General features: G+C 48.5%; 1 protein-coding gene across 4 annotated transcripts in view; it reads left to right on the forward strand.

Moving 5' to 3' along the window:
- DGKA (diacylglycerol kinase alpha) overlaps window positions 1-17,904 on the forward strand; it is a 112,518-nt gene that overhangs the window by 63,169 nt on the left and 31,445 nt on the right. Inside the window, exons 1-9 of one of the 4 annotated variants that reach the window (XM_048489931.1) lie at window positions 716-814; window positions 1,328-1,423; window positions 2,124-2,200; window positions 4,438-4,579; window positions 5,279-5,359; window positions 8,045-8,094; window positions 11,855-11,929; window positions 13,120-13,239; window positions 15,509-15,626. In XM_048489931.1, coding sequence (XP_048345888.1) covers window positions 751-814; window positions 1,328-1,423; window positions 2,124-2,200; window positions 4,438-4,579; window positions 5,279-5,359; window positions 8,045-8,094; window positions 11,855-11,929; window positions 13,120-13,239; window positions 15,509-15,626 — 823 coding nt within the window. In that variant the 5' untranslated portion in view covers window positions 716-750. Of the gene's footprint in view, window positions 1-715; window positions 815-939; window positions 1,208-1,325; window positions 1,424-2,123; window positions 2,201-4,437; window positions 4,580-5,278; window positions 5,360-8,044; window positions 8,095-11,854; window positions 11,930-13,119; window positions 13,240-15,508; window positions 15,627-17,904 lie in introns of those variants that run through there. The other 3 variants (XM_048489933.1, XM_048489932.1, XM_048489934.1) reach the window with 3 other exon arrangements.

Raw genomic sequence — 17,904 nt, forward strand, 5'->3', positions numbered from 1 at the left:
CAGAAGGCATCTTTTTCATGCAACATATTGATTTGTGGAGCTGACTGCCATGGAGCGGGTGAAGGCCCACAGTGTAAATGGGCTAAAACAACAGTAAGAGAACCGAATGAGTTTAATGGAGGATAAAAGTATCAGTAGCTGTCCGTGTGGTCGGGGAGGGCCGTTTTGCGGCACGGATCCTCTTCCTAAGCATTAAGTTGCTAGAATGTGTGAGTGAGAAACAGTCTAGGGACACAATTACTGCATCGCTGAATGTGTCTTCTGGAGCATCCAGAGTTGTTTTTGCTGGCCACGAGCCATCAGGCGAGATGGACCCTCAATTTGACATAGTCAGAGAGAGAGATTCTTGTTCTTAATTGATACCCTTGCAGTGCTGTCCTCAGTTTCCACAAGTTTCCTCGTGGAAGCGAGCAGGTGAAGGGGGTCCTCACACCCAGCACCCTGCAAATCCCCGCCTTTGCGGTAACTGGTGGAATCGCATCTTTTTTTACAGCGAGTGTACGAACAGTGCGGCATTTCCGGCAATAATGCACAAAACGTTGGCGCGATGACTCTCCTCCATTAAACGTTAATGGGATTGGGGCTGGCACCCTCCACAGCAAAAGGGTATAAATTGCCAAACGGCTTTTCCCTCCGCCTTCCAGTGTGGACGGCCTTGGCCTTGGCCTCAGCCTGTTGCCTGGCCTGTGAGCCACTCTACCGGGGACCTTTCTAACCCTGTGTGTATGTGAGGCGGGGTGGTCTTCGGCAATGGGCTTGCTCTGGGGTAAAAGATGCAGCAAGTGCCCTGACAGCTGTCCACCCACTTATGCAGGTAATGGGGAACGGTCCCTTTAAGAGGCTGCGTGTGCGAGCCTGTCACAGATGACAGGGGCGAGGTGCCAGGGGTGTCGAGTGCGGAGGCCGTTCCTGGGAAGGATCGGTGTATTCCCAATTTGGCGATGCCCTGCCACTCTCTTCCTCTCTGCTCCAATCATGCTTGGCTCAAGAGCAGAGCCGTTCAAATCGCTGTGTTCCACCAGGGGTTAAATCCGCCAGTGGTACCTCTCCCTTTCCTCGGCTGTGCCGCTGGAGCGTTGCCCGCTCTGTGGCTGCCTGCACGGTGGCGAAATTCCCAGTCGCTGCTCGGGAAACCAATTGTGCCAGTGAAGAATGTGCCGGCTCAGCGAACCGAACTGGAGAGTGTGAGAGAGGAGAGAGCAAGCGAGTGAGCGAGAGAAACCCAGACCAAAGCAACCTCTGTGTGTGTGTGTGTGTGTGTGTGTGTGTGTGTGTCCTCCCCATCCCTTGCTGCCTTACAAGATCTCCTTGACTTCCCTGTTTCCAGGCATCAAGTGGAAGAAGGAGGACACGATGTCCGACACCAAGGAGTGGGCCACGCTCAGCCCGGAGGAGTTCACCCAGCTGCAGAAGTACATCGATTGTAAGTTGTTTTTCCTTCTCTCTCCGCGGCTCTAGTTCGATCCCACCACCCTGCGGGCAGGAAGAACTGGTGGGAATAGCCATTGTAAGAGGAAAGCTTGCGTTGTATCCCAAACCGAAGGTCACTCTGGGACACGAATCTCCAAAATGTGGCATATCAGACTCTCCTGTGTCATTGAGCAGCGTAGGTTGGGGAAGGGGGAACTAGCCGTCCCTGTCCCAGTCCTTGCAGTCTTGCTGATGGGTCTGTTTGTCCCCCTGCCCCGGCATGATAATAACCGGGTTGGTGTTGCATGTGGGAGACCAGAGTCATGCTGGGGACCCACAGGGAAATAGGGAGGAAGGGGGAAATCAGTTCAGTGGAGGAGCTTGTGGGGGGAAAGATCTCGGATTCAGGCAAGTTTGGCAAGGTCAGCAGGGTTCTAGGTTTCTTCCTCCCTTGGGCTGGAAATCTCGGCCCGCCACTCGGGCCTGATGCATGGGTAGACGCAAACTTTCATCGAGCCCCGCGATCAGGGCCGTCGAAATCCTCGCGCCCTGCCATTTGGCATCTCGCCGCCGCTTGCCTGCTCCCCTTTCCGAACAAAGCTTGGAGCTGTGATTGCCAGCCTCCCCCACTGTTCTGCCCTCCCCATCCTACGGGCACGGCAGTGCCAGTTTTCCCGGAATGTCCCATTTTCTCTGGTTTCTCTGCCCTACAGATACCAACAAGAAAGTGCAGGATGTGCTTCAGGAATTCTACGGAGAGGGGATGTTGTCCAGGCACCTGCAGGGAGATGTGAGTGAGCCTTCCCCGCCCCCGCCCCCCCCAGCCCACCAGCCCACCAGCCCACGCTCAAACCAGTTGTCTCGCTGGGTGGGAGAGTGGCGACTCTCTTGTTCCAGGAAAGGAATTTGCCTCACACATGTAGGCACTTTAGGTGATCTTGCAAAGGTGCCTTCTGTCTCAAGCTCTGTGCATCACTTCCCATCCCAGCCGTTCCCTGACAAATATGCAGCATACTTCTCCCACTTCTCTTGCCTGCTGCTTGGTCTGTCAGGCCTTCCCTTTCGCTTCCCTTTCTATGTCAACCCAAAGCTGTCCAGTGACTTTGAGAGCCAGTGTGGGAGGGTGCAGTGGATTTGGGAGGCAGGGGACTCCTAATCTGGAAGAACTGGGTTTTGAAGTTCCCCACTCCCTCCCACCGTAGAAGGCTGGTGGAATCTTATCTGGTGGAGCAGATTTGTTTTTCCCCCCTCCTACATTCCTGCTGGGTGACCTTGGGCTTGTCACAGTTCTCTCAGAACTCTCTCAGCCCCACCTATCTCACAAGGTGCTTGTTGAGAGGAGAGGAGGGGAAGGAGTTTGTGAACTGCCTTGAGAATCCTGACGGGACAGAAAGGTGGGGTATAAATCCAAAGTCGTCTTCTTCTCTTGCCTCACCTGCCCCAAGGGCTCCCTGCTGCCTGATCTCAGTTTCCTGCTCTCAGTTTCCTGTTCAATCCGCACACTGGCCGATTCCGAGCAGCAAATGTATCATGGGTTGCAGTACAGACAAAGGAACCCGTTTTCCTGTTCACATGTGTCCCGGGCAGGCAGCGATTGGAGCACACACAGAAACATTTTGGGTTGCTTTTGCGCCTTCGCACAGAGAGACTTCTCTCTTTTGAAAGCAGCAGTGGCGTAGGAGGTTAAGAGCTCGTGTATCTAATCTGGAAGAACCGGGTTTGATTCCCAGCTCTGCCGCCTGAGCTGTGGAGGCTTATCTGGGGAATTCAGATTAGCCTGTGCACTCCCACACACGCCAGCTGGGTGACCTTGGGCTAGTCACAGCTTCTCCTGAGCTTCCTCCTCAGCCCCACCCACCTCACAGGGTGTTTGTTGTGAGGGAAGGGAACAAGGAGATTATGTAAGCCTCCTTTTGAGTCTCCTACAGGAGAGAAAGGGGGGATATAAATCCAAACTCTTCTTCTTCTTCTTCTTCTTCTTCTTCTTCTTCTTCTTCTTCTTCTTCTTCTTCTTCTTCTTCTTCTTCTTCTTCTTCTTCTTCTTCTTCTTCTTCAAAAATATTTCCGGCAACACATGCATAGCTAGGCAGGAATGCAGAAATGAACCCCCACAGCCGTGCCAATCATCCCACAATACGATTGGCTGCGCCCGCGTAGCTAAGCAGACACAACCGGCAAAAAAGGGGGAAAAAGAAAAAGGGGCCTCCCTGCAACGGTCGGGCAACGGCAGGCGAACTCTCCCTGGCCATAGACAGCGCAGTGGAAGGGAGGGAAATAAAGTGCTTTCCGGGCCATTAGTTTGGCAGTGGCTTCAACCCAGGATTTTTCAAAAGGATCGCTGGTTCAGCAATTTTCAAAAAGTCCGGGTTGAGGGAAATAAAACGAGGAAGGCTCATTTTGGGGGCGGGACCTATGCGAAATCCCCCCCCCCCCGACAGGTTTAATAGCATCCTGCATCTGTGGTATTTGTCCCGTGTGGAATCGACCATTGACTCCTCCCCTTCCTGTCACCACTCTTGTTACACCCAGTTTATCCTCACCAGATTGGAAAGAGGGATCTTCTCTCTGCTCTGTCCGTCAGGCACAGAAATAACTGTGGGTTGTATTGTCGAAGGCTTTCCCGGCCGGATTCAACTGGTTGTGGTGGATTTACCTGGCTGTAGGCCGTAGTCCTGACTAGATCTTGTTTCCCTAAGACATTGCGCCTATCCTGCTGCTGGCATTCTTTCAAGAGGTGCTATCACCAGAGTATATTCTGTCTGCTACACACTATAGACTTCTCTCTGTGATACGCCTCTGAAGATGCCAGCCACAGATGCAGGCGAAATGTTAGGAACAAGATCTACCAGACCACGGCCACACAGCCCGGAAAACCCACCAGAACGAATTATGGGTTGTTCATCAAGGCAATGGTCTGCCACCTCGGTCTTGCAATGTGCTGCACTAGTAGTTCTAGTTACATTTACCTTTTTTCTTCCTTCATCTCCCTTTCTCTGTTTACTCCCTTTTCAATGATGCCGTTGCCAGTCAATAGACTTTGAGGGTTTCAAGCTCTTCCTAAAAACCTACTTGGAGGCAGAGGAGATCTCCGATGAACTGTGCCACCACCTCTTCATGTCTTTCCAGACCACTGCAGGGCAGGATGCAGCAGAACCAACGGCGGAGTCTGGTAAGGAGACTGGCATGGTTGATCTTTCAGAGGAATGCAGGGACTCCTCCTGCTCTCCATGAAATTAAAAAAAACACCAAATCTCAATGCTTGTAAACTGGGCTAGAATGCAATACTGAACATTTTGGATCACAGGCTACACCGTATCTGAAGCAGTTAGTGGAGTAGTGGTTAAGAGCAGGTGTACTGTAATCTGGAGGAACCGAGTTTGATTTCTCGCTCTGCCGCTGAGCTGTGGAGGCTTAAGAGGAGCAGCAGTGGTGTAGTGGTTATGAGCAAGTGTACTCTAATCTGGAGGAACTGAGTTTGATTCCTCGCTCTGCCACCTGAGCTGTGGAGGCTTATCTGGGGAATTCAGATTAGCCTGTACACTCCAACACATGCCAGCTGGGTGACCTTGGGCTAGTCACAGTTCTTCTGAGTTCTCTCAGCCTCACCTACCTCACAGGGTGTTTGTTGGGAGGAGGGAGGGGAAAGGAGTTTGTAAGCCTCTTTGAGTCTCCTATAGGAGAGAAAGGGGGATATAAATCCAACTCTTCTTCTTCTTCTTCTTCTTCTTCTTCTTCTTCTTCTTAGTGAAATAATCTGGAAGTTTATTTGGAATGTGGAGTTAATAGCATGGGGTGTGTGGGAGAGAGAGAAAGAAAACCCCCTCAATTGTCTGATTGCTCTTGCCTCAACCCTCACTCTGCTTTTCAGCCTGTGGTTTTGTTTGCGTCAATGACGTCTCCTGTTACTTCTCGCTGCTGGAAGGTGGGAGGCCAGAGGACAAACTTGAATGTAAGTACTGCAGAAGAATCAAGAGGGAAAGGGAATATGAGACTAGTTCAAATCCTGACCTTTTTTTTGAGGGAGCGGGGTTCAAACATTGACAGGGAGAAATCTGTCTCTGGCAGTTCCATAGGACAACTGAAAAACCAAAACAGAGGTACAGTGTAGCAGAGAAGCAATATATCAAGAGACAAACAAGTCTAAACCACTATACAATGTAAGTATAGATATAAATGTGTGTGCTAACTTGTGTATATTTAATATTCACAAAAAGCATCCATAGAAACATATCCATCAAAGTTGGAATGGTTGGAGAGGATGTGGTTGTTGTTGTTGTTGTTAATTAAATTTGATAGACCGCCCAATCCCCAAGGGCTTTATATGAAGTCGACAAATTGACCCACCTAATTAAAGAAAAAAAGAAGAAAAAATTGAGAAGATATGGACTCCTTTTCCTGATTATATGAAGAATTAATACTAAACTGTATAGTAATGGTAAAGGAAAATAATTAGAGTGTCATTAGTAGAAAATAGAATAGAATGTTCTGGAATTAGAATAGAAGAATGGTGTTGGAATATATATCCCTGTTTCATTTAGCCACTCCTCTTTCCTTATTTTCACTTGTCATAGTATAAGAAAGATATATTAGACATAGAATTTATAATTACTGCAAATATGAGAGCGCCGCCTCAACTTAGAGAAAGAAGTAATACTTTATGGATGATGCAGAGGGAAGTCATCCTCGACGGAACTTTGTGAAATGTTTATACTTTATCCAATCAGTTTTTGTTATTTTGTGTATTTGGTTATTCTTTGTATGTCTGTATTGCAGTATGTTTCATTATTGTTTAGATTTTATTTGTTAAGATCAATAAAAATGAATTTTAAAGAAACATATTGATGTCATAGTAACCAAAAAAATCCATATAAGCATCTTTGTGTATTCCTGCATGGCAGGGGGTTCGACTTGATGGCCCTTGTGGTCTCTTCCAGTTCTATGAGTCTACTTATAGTGTCGTAAAGGTCCAGGTGTTATACAGTGGAACCTCGGTTTTCATTGCCTTCGGTTTTCATCGGTTTCAGTTTTCATTGACTTTTTCAGTGAAAAATTTCTCAGTTTTCATCGATTTGCCTCAGTTTTCATCGATTTGCAGTAAGGTGCAGGGGTTTGTGGAGAAAAATCACCCGGACAAAGCTGTTGCGGGCCGCGTCTGCAACTTGTTTAATGACAATGTCTTGCCCCATTTCAGACAAATCTTAAAGAGGCATCAGAAACAGACCTCTTGGGACAGCTTCCTGGTGCGACATTGGTCCACTGGCTCTGAAGCTGGTCCTAGTGTTATTGTTTGTTACTGTTTTCAGCATTAAACGCTATGTTTATTCACCAAAAATGCATGTTTTTTGGAGTGCCTAGAATGGATTAATTGGATTTACATTGATTCCTATGGAAAAGTTTGCCTCGGTTTCCATCGGTTTCGGTTTTCATCGATTCTTTTTGGACGGATTACCAACGAAAACCGAGGTTCCACTGTACAGACATATTATAAGTCCATAACTTGGATAACAAGCAGGACCTCAAGAAACAACAGCAAAGTGCATTTTCCCGGTCAGGTTCACAAAAGGGTAGTAACCCTTTCATACATTCATAAAGTTCCAGGTCCTTGCCAGCTTCATGGAGCCTGTTACTATGTTTTTATGAACCTGACTTGGAAACTGCACTTTGCTGTCGTTTCTTGAGGTCCTGCTAGCTATCCAATTTATGGACTTATAATATGTATGTATAACACCGGGACCTTTCTGATTTGCACTACAGATGTTTATATGGCTGCTTTTTGCTCATATTAAATATAAATGAGTTAGCACAGACATGCTATGTCTTTACTTATAGCCATTGTATAGTGGTTTGGGCCAGAGGCGTAGCAAGGGGGGAAAGTGCCCAGTGCGCCGGTGCGTCCTCCACCCCATCCCACTCCAGAATGCCCCTGCCACGCCCCCGCAGGGGCACATGCCCGGTGTGCAGCGCACCCCCTGTCCCCTTGGAGCTACGCCTCTGTTTTGGGCTTGTTTATCCCTTGATATATCAGTTCCTCAGTACCGCCATCGTTTCATCCTCATCTAGCTGGAATTAGAACATCCCTGTCATGACAACACTGACCAGTTCCATTTTGTTACATAATTAAAAGCCTTTCTGGCATCCCTTGGGGTAAACCCCCCCCCCCCCTGCCAGCATAACAGTCCTCTACAGCATTCCTGGGACAATCATATAACTCTCTCCCTGCATGAGATTATCTCTCAGTCTGAGCTGCCCTATTCCTAAAAGAGAACTTTAGGGAGCTTTGTGGGAGAGAAATGATTCTGTCCCCAAACTGTGGTGAAGCCTGCCATAAAGTTTTGCTTCTCCAAAGAACATAGCTGGACGATTGGGGCCTGAAAGAATGGAAGCTTTGTGCTAGGCCAGGGGTGGCCAACCTATGGCACTCCAGATGTTCATGGACTGCAATTCGCATCAGCCCCTGCCAGCATGGCCACCATGCTGGCAGGGGCTGATGGGAATTGCAGTCCATGAACATCTGGAGTGCCATAGGTTGGCCACCCCTGTTAGGGAGTCTGAACAGAAGAGGCCCCGATGATCTCTAGTCCAGAATTCCTCATTTCTCTCTTTCCTTTCTTTACCCCTCTTTCTTCTCTTGAAGTCACCTTCAAGCTCTACGACAAAGACAGCAACGGCCTGCTTGACAGTTCGGTGAGTAGCTCGAGGCATTCAGAAACCACAGGTTAACTCTTGGGAAGTGTGGCTCGTCTATTTATTTCTCCTCTCCGCTGTTCAGACAAGAGAATTGTTTTTTTAAAAAATTTAACTTTATTAAATTTATACTCAGCAGGTTCGCACCACTTCGGCAGAACCAGTTGTTAAAATGGTGCTTGTAAACAACCAGTTAAATTATTTGAATCCCACCATCGGAACCAGTTGTTAAATTATTTGAATCCCACCACTGATCCCACCCATGGTCAGAATTGCTCTTGCTCATCCTACCTCCCCACCCCTCCATCTGACAAAGCTTTGGAACTAGTCTTTTTAATGTGAAGGCTGGAGAAGTAGAAAATGATATCCTCTCCCCCTCTCCGTGTGCATATGTGCACACCTGCACACACACACAAACTAATGTGAACGTGCTCCTTCTGAAGCCTTGTTTCAGTGAGATTGTACAAGAGAGCATCCCAGCATGCCTTGCAGGTCAGATCTGTCTCCCCCTCTTCAGCTGTTGAGGATGCCCTCAGCTGCACTGCCCGGAAGCCAAACTAGATGTGATGACGCCGCCACCATTCTAAAGTCATTTTAAAATGTGGCAAGGCCACAGTATGGGGCTCTTGTCTTCTGCCTCTCCACCGTGCACCGTTTTGAATGTTGAAACAGCCATGGATGGGGGTGCAGCATTTTTGGTACTTGAAAAGGCACTGGGGAGGAAAGAGTGCCTCAGCTCGCCCTCACAGTATTTTTGAATGACTTTAAAATAGTGGTGGCCTTAGGGTGGCCGTGAGGTCACTATCACATTTGCTGTGATCCTGAGTGGCCATCTTGACCTCTGTTTTATGTTCCTAAGGATCCCCACCCTTACCACCATTCTCTCAGAAGTCCCCTTTCTTATTATCCTTCCCTGATTTCTGGTTCATAGCCTAGAACAGGGGTCGGGAACCTTTGACATTCAAAGAGCCATTTGGACCCATTTTCCACGGGAAAGAAAACACATGGAGCCGCAAATACTTTTTGACATTTAAAATGAAGATAACAGTGCTTATTTTGTTTTTTTACCTTTACACTTTGTACAAAATAGAAGCTATAGTGTAAGCTGTTTGAAGAATCCATGAGCCAGCACCACTTTTCTCTCCCCTCCAACCTATACGACCCGGCCTGAGCTGGACGCCTCTTTCTTTCTCTCCCCTCCCCTGCAGGGGGGGGGGGATCCCACAAGCTCCCCGTAGAAATGGGGAGCGCGCAGCGGCGACCTGGCCTGAGCCGGGCGCCTCTTTCTCTCCCCTCCCCTGCAGAAAGGGGCAGCCACTGAGCCGCACTACAAGTGGCAAAGAGCCTTATGCGGCTCAGGAGCCAAGGGTTCCCCGACCTCTGGTTTAGTCCTTTGGCACTCCACAAAGAGCGGATTGTTAATTCCCATCAGCCCCTGCCAGCATGGCCAATTGAACGTGCTGGCAGGGGCTGATGGGAATTGTAGTCCATAACATCTGGAGTGCCAAAGGTTCGCCACCACGGGCCTAGAGCAGTCTCAGCCTAGCTAGGATTCCAGCCCTTCCTACTTCTTCTCTTTCATTAATGTATTAATTTGAAAAGGACACTTGACACACAGGATAGATCCTTCTACCAGCTGTCTTTGTGGACTGTTTCCTAATAATAGAGGTTTTCTCTTGCCTCTTTTTTCAAACTGGAAAGGGGAGCAGGTCTTTTTCTGCATAGCCACATGGCATTGCCTTCTATTCATTCCAGTGTGATTCTGGGCTGCATCAACAGGAGTATAGAGGGATTTAACAGTACCACTCTATTCGGCATTGGCCAGACCTCATTTGGAATATTATGTCCAGTTCTGGGCATTTTGCAGCTGGATAACATCAAGCACGGGCAAGTGAAGACTGTTGTCAGCAGAGAGTACACCCAGAGGGTCAGGAAAATTTTGAAATCTAAATTAAACGGCGGGAATACCATCAAGGCTATCAACACCTGGGCCATAACTGGCCATCAGGTACACCGCGGGAATCATCAACTTGGAAGCATTGGATAGAAACCCTCGGAAGCTTATGACGATGCACGATGTCTAACACCTACGCAGTGATACTGATAGATTATTCCTTCCCCGGAGATCTGGAGGTAGGGGCTTACTGCAAGTACAGCAAACATTGGAAGAGGTGAGAAGCATGCACTGGGCCGATTATGTGAAGGAAAGTCAAGAACAGGCATTGATTGAAGTGAAGAACAGACATTTGCTGCAGACCCTGAAAACCAAACAAGAATACAGAAAAAAATGTGATTAAAACGAGGACTGAAAGCTGTGATTAAAATGAGGACTGAAAGCTGGCACAACAAAGTACTGCACGGCCAATTTCTGGAGAAAATCAAAGACAAGGTGGACAACGAAAAGACCTGGCTGTGGTTAACAACTGGAACTCTGAAAAAGGACACTGGATCCCTGATTTTAGACACCCATTAGAACAAATTCGATCAAGGCCAAAATCAAAAAATCCTCAGATGATGCAAAATGCAGATTGTCCAAAGAAGCTGATGAAACTGTAGCTCATGTCCTCAGCTGCTGCAAAAAGATTGCCCAGACTGAGTACAAACAGAGACACAACTCAGTGGCCAAGATGATCCACTGGAATTTATGCAAGGATTGCAACATAAGAACAGCTAAGAACTGGTGGGAACATTGTCCAGAGAAAGTAATGGAAAATGAGAAGGTCAAGATCCTGTGGGACTTTCGAATCCAAACGGACAAAGTGTTGGAAACACACACACCAGACATCACTTGATCGAGGACAAGAAAGTGGACCATCGGCGACATAGCAGTCCCCCGTGACAGCAGGGTCATTGAAAAAGAACACGAGAAGGTCACTAGATACTGCAATTTGGTAAATCGAAATTTCCAGCATCTATGGCACAAACCAGTTGAGGTTGTCCCAGTGGTAATCGGCACGCTTGGCTTCATCCCAGTAAACACTAGGGCAGCACTTGAAACATCTTCGAATTGACAAAATTAACATCTGTCAAATTCAGAAGGCAGCCCTGCTGGGATCCGCACGAATACTACACTGATACATTACAACTTCCTTGGCCTCTGGGTGAGGCTCAAATTGTAATGAAGGCCAACAACCAGCTAAAGATCTGGCAGCTGTGAAATCTACAATAATAATAATAATAATAATAATAATAATAATAATAATAATAATAATAATAATAATAATAATAATACACACACACACACACACACACACACACACAAACTGGAACAAGTCCAAAGGAGGGAAACCAAAATGGTAAAAGGTCTAGTTTCCACGTCTTATAAGGAGCAGTTTAGGGAGCTAGGTATGTTTAATCTGGAGGAGAGAAAGTTAAGGAGTGACATGTTTAAATATTTGAAGGGATGTCATGTTGAAGATGGAGCAAGCTTGTTTTCTGCTGCTCCAGAAACTAGGGATAAAAAGTCATGGATTCAAAATACAGGAAAAGAGATTCCACCTAAACATTAGGAAGAACTTCCTGATGGTAAAGGCTGTTCAACAGTGGAATACGCTGCTTCGGAAAAACCTTCTTTGGAGGTTTTTCAATAGAGGCTGGAGGGCCACCCGCCAGGATTGCTTTGATTGTTTATTCCTCCATGGCAGGGGTTTGAACTGGATGGTCCTTGTGCTCTCTTTCAATTCTGTACTTCTGCCTTTTGGTGAGGGGGGGCGTGTCAGGCTCTCCTTTAATGCTAGCACAAAACTCTGTTCTTTGGCAGGAGGTGGATCGCATTATCACGCAGATGATGCGCGTGGCCGAGTATCTGGAATGGGATGTCACTGAGCTTAAACCGGCAAGTACTGAGCACACATGTCCATCTCTTGTTCGGCAGAAACGTAGCAGACCACCAGGAACTGCAGGGTCAGGAATGTGTATGCCTCTGAGATTATCTGTGGGGATTAAGGGGAACTTCCAAAGCGGGGGTGGGGGTGAGCTGTTGTCCAACTCCGGCATGTCACACTGGCATCAAGAAGGGGAGGCACCAAAGCTGTGTGGCCTCAAAGAGGAGGACTGATCAACAGAGAAGGAGCTGGGAAGGAAGGAGTTAAGGCAAGCAGTGATGCGTGAAACCTTTCCTTGCTGAATGGGAGTATCTTCAAGAGGGAAGTCTCTCATTGCTCTAAGTCACTGGTTCTCAACCTTCCTAATGCCGCGACCCTTTAATACAGTTCCTCATGTTGTGGTAACCCCCAACCCTAACATTTATCCATTTTACAGATGGAGAACACTGATGCCACCTACGTTTATATCCATGCTTTTATCCTAAGCGTTAATGTTTAGTTAGTCTTCGCTGCTTTTATAAGTTTTAGTCAATTTATGATGGTTTTATGATTGTATTTATTATATGCTGTACACCGCCCAGAGCCCTTCGGGGACGGGGTGGTATAGAAGCCCAAAGTATAAAAATAAATTAAAATGCAGAGAGTCTTAGGTGACCCCTGTGAAAGGGTCGTTCGACCCCCAAAGGGGTCGTGCCCCACAGGTTGAGAACCACTGCTCTAAGTTTTCTGGGACAGAGTAGCTATGCCAGTGGTGGCGAACCTTTGGCACTCCAGATGTTATGGACTACAATTCCCATCAGCCCCTGCCACCATGGCCAATTGGCCATGCTGGCAGGGGCTGATGGGAATTGTAGTCCATAACATCTGGAGTGCCAAAGGTTCACCACCATGGAGCTATGCAAACCCCATTCCTCATTCCTTTGTATTTTCTGTGCTGTCACATAAAGTCTAGTGGTCTTATTCCACCGTAGAAGGTGGGAGGACACTAAACCGATTGGAAAGAAGAGGTGGCAGCTGATATACTCTGCAAATAACTGCAGAAACTTTGGCACACATTTAGGGAGAGAATGCCTGGTCCTCCAGGAGACTGCCTGCTTAAGCTGCAGAGGGAGAAGACATGGGCGGCGTGTTAACTGGAGCGGAACAGAATGCAGCCATCGCAGATAATGCTTCTCTCTTCTCCCGTCTGCCTTCCGTTTAGATCCTGCAGGAGATGATGCGAGAGATTGACTATGACGGCAGTGGCACCGTGTCTCTATCCGAGTGGCTCCGTGGCGGTGCTACCACTGTCCCCCTTCTGGTGCTGCTGGGGCTGGAAGCTGTAAGTGTAAGAGGGGCAAGGGGCAGGGATCAGATGGTGCCTGAGCCACTCCATAATATTGTGGGTGTGAGGGGTACAATCTTCCCTGGTCTCAGACCTTGCAAAGCAGTAGCGATGGAGCTCTTTGCCTTGGGTCTTCCCCAGGCAGGACTGCCCAGCAAGGAGAGCGCTTATTGCAAAAAAACCCAATCTTGCTTTGACAAGCAGCCGTGACGGGGCTCTTTGTCTTGGCTCCTCCTCCTCTAATCTGAAGGAACCGGGCTGAATTCCCCGCTCTGCCGCCCGAGCTGTGGAGGAGTATCTGGGGAATTCAGATTAGCCTGTGTACGCCCACACACGCCAGCTGGGTGACCTTGGGCTAGTCACAGTTCTTCAGAGCTCTCTCAGCCCCACCTACCTCACAGGGTGTTCGTTGTGAGGGGGGAAGGGAAAGAAGTTTGTAAGCCCCTTTGAGTCTCCTTACAGGAGAGAAAGGGGGGATATAAATCTAACTCTTCTTCTTTTTCTAATTCTTCTTCCTCAGGGCTACACAGGGAGGACAGTGCTGCTGCTTTTGTGTTTCTTAAAAAATATATGGCCTTCCAAAGCAGCAGCAACAGACTCTTTTCCTTGACTTCCTCTCCCCCAGGGCAACACAGTGGGAAGAGTGCCATTGCAGAAAGAAATCTTGCTTTTGCAAAGCAGTAGCAATGGGGCCCTTCACTTTGGCTCCCCACTCCAGGGCTACACAGCAAGGAGAGTGCTGCTGCGTTTCCTTTACAATTCACCAGTCACCAGGATGGGAGGACAGGCCTTTTTCCTGACAGATGGCCCAGGAATCCCTGTGCTGCCCTGCTACCGCCCCAAAATTCTCTACCACCCCCCACCTCCCCAAAATTCCTCACTGCCTCCCCCCCTTGATATTTCCACTGCCCCCAAGGGGGCAGTACCACCCACTTTGGGAATCCCCAGGACAGAGGATGTGGCATGAAGAGAAAAGAACTTAACCCTTCCCACCCTGTGTGGTTTTGTAAATCAAAACCAACCAATCCTCAGAATGTTACCAATCCTGGACGTGGGGTGGGGGTGGGGGGCAAGCGAATAGCTAATAACTAAGCAGATTAGCTGATGCACCCATGTAGGGTTAAAAGGGGCAAACCCCTTCTTCTCTGTTGCAATGACCCTGATCTGAGTCAGGGTCCCTCTGAGTTTCTAATTGTCTTTTAAAATAAAAAATAGTTGGAAACAACTGATCAGGAATCTCTCAGATGAAGTGCCTGCTGCCTTAGATCCTTTTCACGGGTGATGCCCGGAGTTGAACTTGAAGCTTTGTGCATGTGAAGCATGTTCTTCCCCACTAAGCCAAAATCCCATTTCACTTAGAGCTATAGCGAACAGCAACATTTATCCCATTGCATTGTCCCAATAGCATGCCAAACTCATGCCGCTCCCGCAGTGCTGTTCTTACCAGTGGCATAGCGCCAAAGGGGTGGGGCGCGCGTGATGCACTGGGCATGCGCCGGTGTGGGTGCATGGCGTGGTGGGGGCGTGGGGTGCATGCATGCCCCGGGTGCAGTTCCCCCTCGCTCCGCCCCTGGTTCTTACCCGTAGCAGTGATGTGGCTGTTTGGGTAGTTGTGTGTGCAAATTCCTCTCTTTTGAGAAGCTTAATGTTGCACTTTTATTCACGGAACAGGACATTCTGGGGCCCCAAAGGTGTGGGTTCTTATGTTTGTTCACATATAAAGGCCGTCAAGTCACAGCTTACTTACAGCAACCCTCTAGGGCAGGGGTCTGCAACCTGTGGCTCTCCAGATGTTCGTGGACTACAATTCCCATCAGCCCCTGCCAGCATGGCCCATTGGCTGATGGGAATTGTAGTCCATGAACGTCTGGAGAGCCACAGGTTGCAGACCCCTGCTCTAGGGTTTTCAAGGAAAGAAATGTACAGAGGTGGTTTGCCATTGCCTGCCTCCATGTGGACTGAGAGAGTTCAGAGAGAACTGTGACTGGCCCAAAAGCCATCCAACAGGTTCATGTGAAGGAGTGGGAAATCAAACCCAGTTCTCCAGATGAGAACCCGCTGCTTTTAACCACCACACCACAATGGTTGTCAGGTTTCTTACTTACACACTTACAATGTCATCCCTCCCCTTGAAATACTGCAACTTCTGTGTAAAATTCTGACCGGTTTTGAGCTTCTTTTCCCTTCTTGAGACCTGATGTCTCAGCAAGATAAACAAACCGAACCTGCCGTCCTCACAACTGCTGCCTTTCTCTGTTGCCTTCAGACCATGAAAGATGATGGACAGCACTTATGGCGCCTGAAGCACTTTAACCGCCCAGTTTACTGCAACGTGTGTGAGACACTTCTGTTGGGCTTGCGCAAGCAGGGACTGCGCTGCACCTGTGAGTGAGTCACTGCGTCCTTGGGAGACAGATAGGAAGAGGACGGCTGCATTTGTTCTATCTTTCTGCCAGCAAGGGGTTCTCTAGCATATTTTTTTTATTTATTTATTTATTTATTTATTTATTTATTTATTTATTTATTTATTTATTTATTCATTCATTCATTCATTCATTCGATTTGGTAAACCGCCCTACCCCCAAAGGGCTCAGGGCAGTGCACAACAAACAACAATACAATAAAACAAATCGAATAACCCCAGTTAAAATACAAAACCTTAAAACTATAAAACTATCACAGCAGTAGTAGCCTTCAATAAATAATTTGATTAATAATAGAAGACGTCTGGCACCCAACCCCAGTGATCAAACCCTGGGAAGGGAGGGGATTGGCAGATGGTCCAATAGATAGCCAGTGTGCAGGACAACACAAGGGGTGGGCTCAGCGGCCGGCTCCCTCAAAAGCCCGGTGGAACAGCACGTTTTGCAGGCCCTGCGGAACTCTCCAAGGTCCCGCAGGGCCCTAACTGCTGGAGGAAGGGCGTTCCACCAGGCAGGAGCCAGGGCAGTAAACGCCGTGGCCCGTGTGGAGGCCAGCCGCATCATGGAGGGGCCGGGGACCACCAGTAAATTCACCTCCGCAGAGCGGAGGGCACGACTTGGGACGTAAGGGGTGAGACGGTCCCGTAGGTATGAGGGCCCCAGGCCGTAAAGGGCCTTAAAGGTCAGAACCAGCACCTTGAAGACGATCCGGAATTCCACTGGGAGCCAATGCAGGCGGCACAACACGGGGGTGATGTGATCTCTGACTGAGACCCCCGTGAGAAGACGAGCCGCTGCGTTTTGGACCAGCTTCAGTTTCCGGATCAACCGCAAGGGAAGGCCCGCGTAGAGCGAATTACAATTTCCACCACTGTGTCCTAGAAGGGACTTGGGAAAGTTCAATTTGGCCAATTACCCACAGCCAGCTCTTGCCCTGCTGCTAGCATGAAAAGTCACGCTAGAAGTGCTCTTGCTTTCTGCGGGGTAAGTGAGAAGCACCTTTGGGGCAAGAGAAAGTACGGCGGGACAAGAAATCTTGCCCCAAAGTACTTCTGTTCCTGGTGTGCGGCAGGAGCAAACACATCCGGGCAAGGAATCTGGCCCTGACACTGTTCCTTGAGCCCCATCCGTGGTCGATTCCCCACTCACGATTAGATGCGTGCTCGTCACTCCAAATATCCAGGTTTCCTGCAGAACTCCCCACTTCACCGCCGAACGCGCATTCATCCCGTTTCTGCCCCCCCCCCCCCCACCAGCACGTGCTATTTTAGAACCTGGAAGAAAGTAGACCTGTTCGAAAAATGCGTGGGCAATCTGGAGCAGTGGGGAAGTTGCGGGGAGGGGGGGTGAATCCAGATTCAAACTGCCCGCCCTTGCGAGTGATGTGGAGCCTCCCATCCAATCAGGATGCAGTGGGCTGTGCGTGATGCGCGTGCAGCCCTTTTAAAAAATTTCGCAGACCGGAGATCCGCATGGATATGAAGCAACATGACGGCGGTTTTGACTGATTGACTGAGTAGAAGGCAATACAAAGCAGTGCTACGTGTCGTATCCACGTGGATCCAAGTACACGGAGGTGCGCGGAAACAGGGGTTTGTTTCAATCACCCGTTTCTTCGTCTCTGCATAGAGTCGTTCTGCGCAGGCTCGCGCTGATGTGGATCCGTCAGTTTGAAAGTAAAAAAAAATTCCTGCCCTAGCACAATGCAGCAGCCAATCAGGATAGCCCCTGAGCGGATCGCGCATTTGATCCTCCGACAGTGGGAACTCCTGCATGGCTGCTGCATTTCTGGGAACAAGGGGGCGGAAGCTGCAGTGGGGACCATGAACCCATGTTCAAAAGGTCCCGAATCTTCCCAAACCTGTTTGTAGCTACTTTCATTTTTGAAGTGGGGAATCGACCCGTAATTGGCCTTTGAAATATATATGTTAAAAGGAGGAGTCTTCAGAATACTTCAGGGCACTACAGGTCATCAGAAGCTCAGGGCTGCCTCTCCTTCTTTCTCTCCCATCCTCCCGGTATCATCTAGTGTAACGCAACAAGGTGACATCAGATCACATGTTGTGATATCCTAGATGTTACCAGAAATAGCGGAGAAGGAGGTACAGCCTGACAGCAGCTCTGTATCTCTTGTAATGTTTTATTAACAAGGACGTGAAGATGTACTACTTATGATTCTTAGCAAGGTGGTTTTAAGATAGCTTGAGGGCAGCCAATATCGTGTCAGTTTCACTCGCAA

This window comes from Sphaerodactylus townsendi, linkage group LG03 (genome assembly GCF_021028975.2).
Source record: "Sphaerodactylus townsendi isolate TG3544 linkage group LG03, MPM_Stown_v2.3, whole genome shotgun sequence".
In the NCBI taxonomy this organism is placed as follows: domain Eukaryota; kingdom Metazoa; phylum Chordata; class Lepidosauria; order Squamata; family Sphaerodactylidae; genus Sphaerodactylus; species Sphaerodactylus townsendi.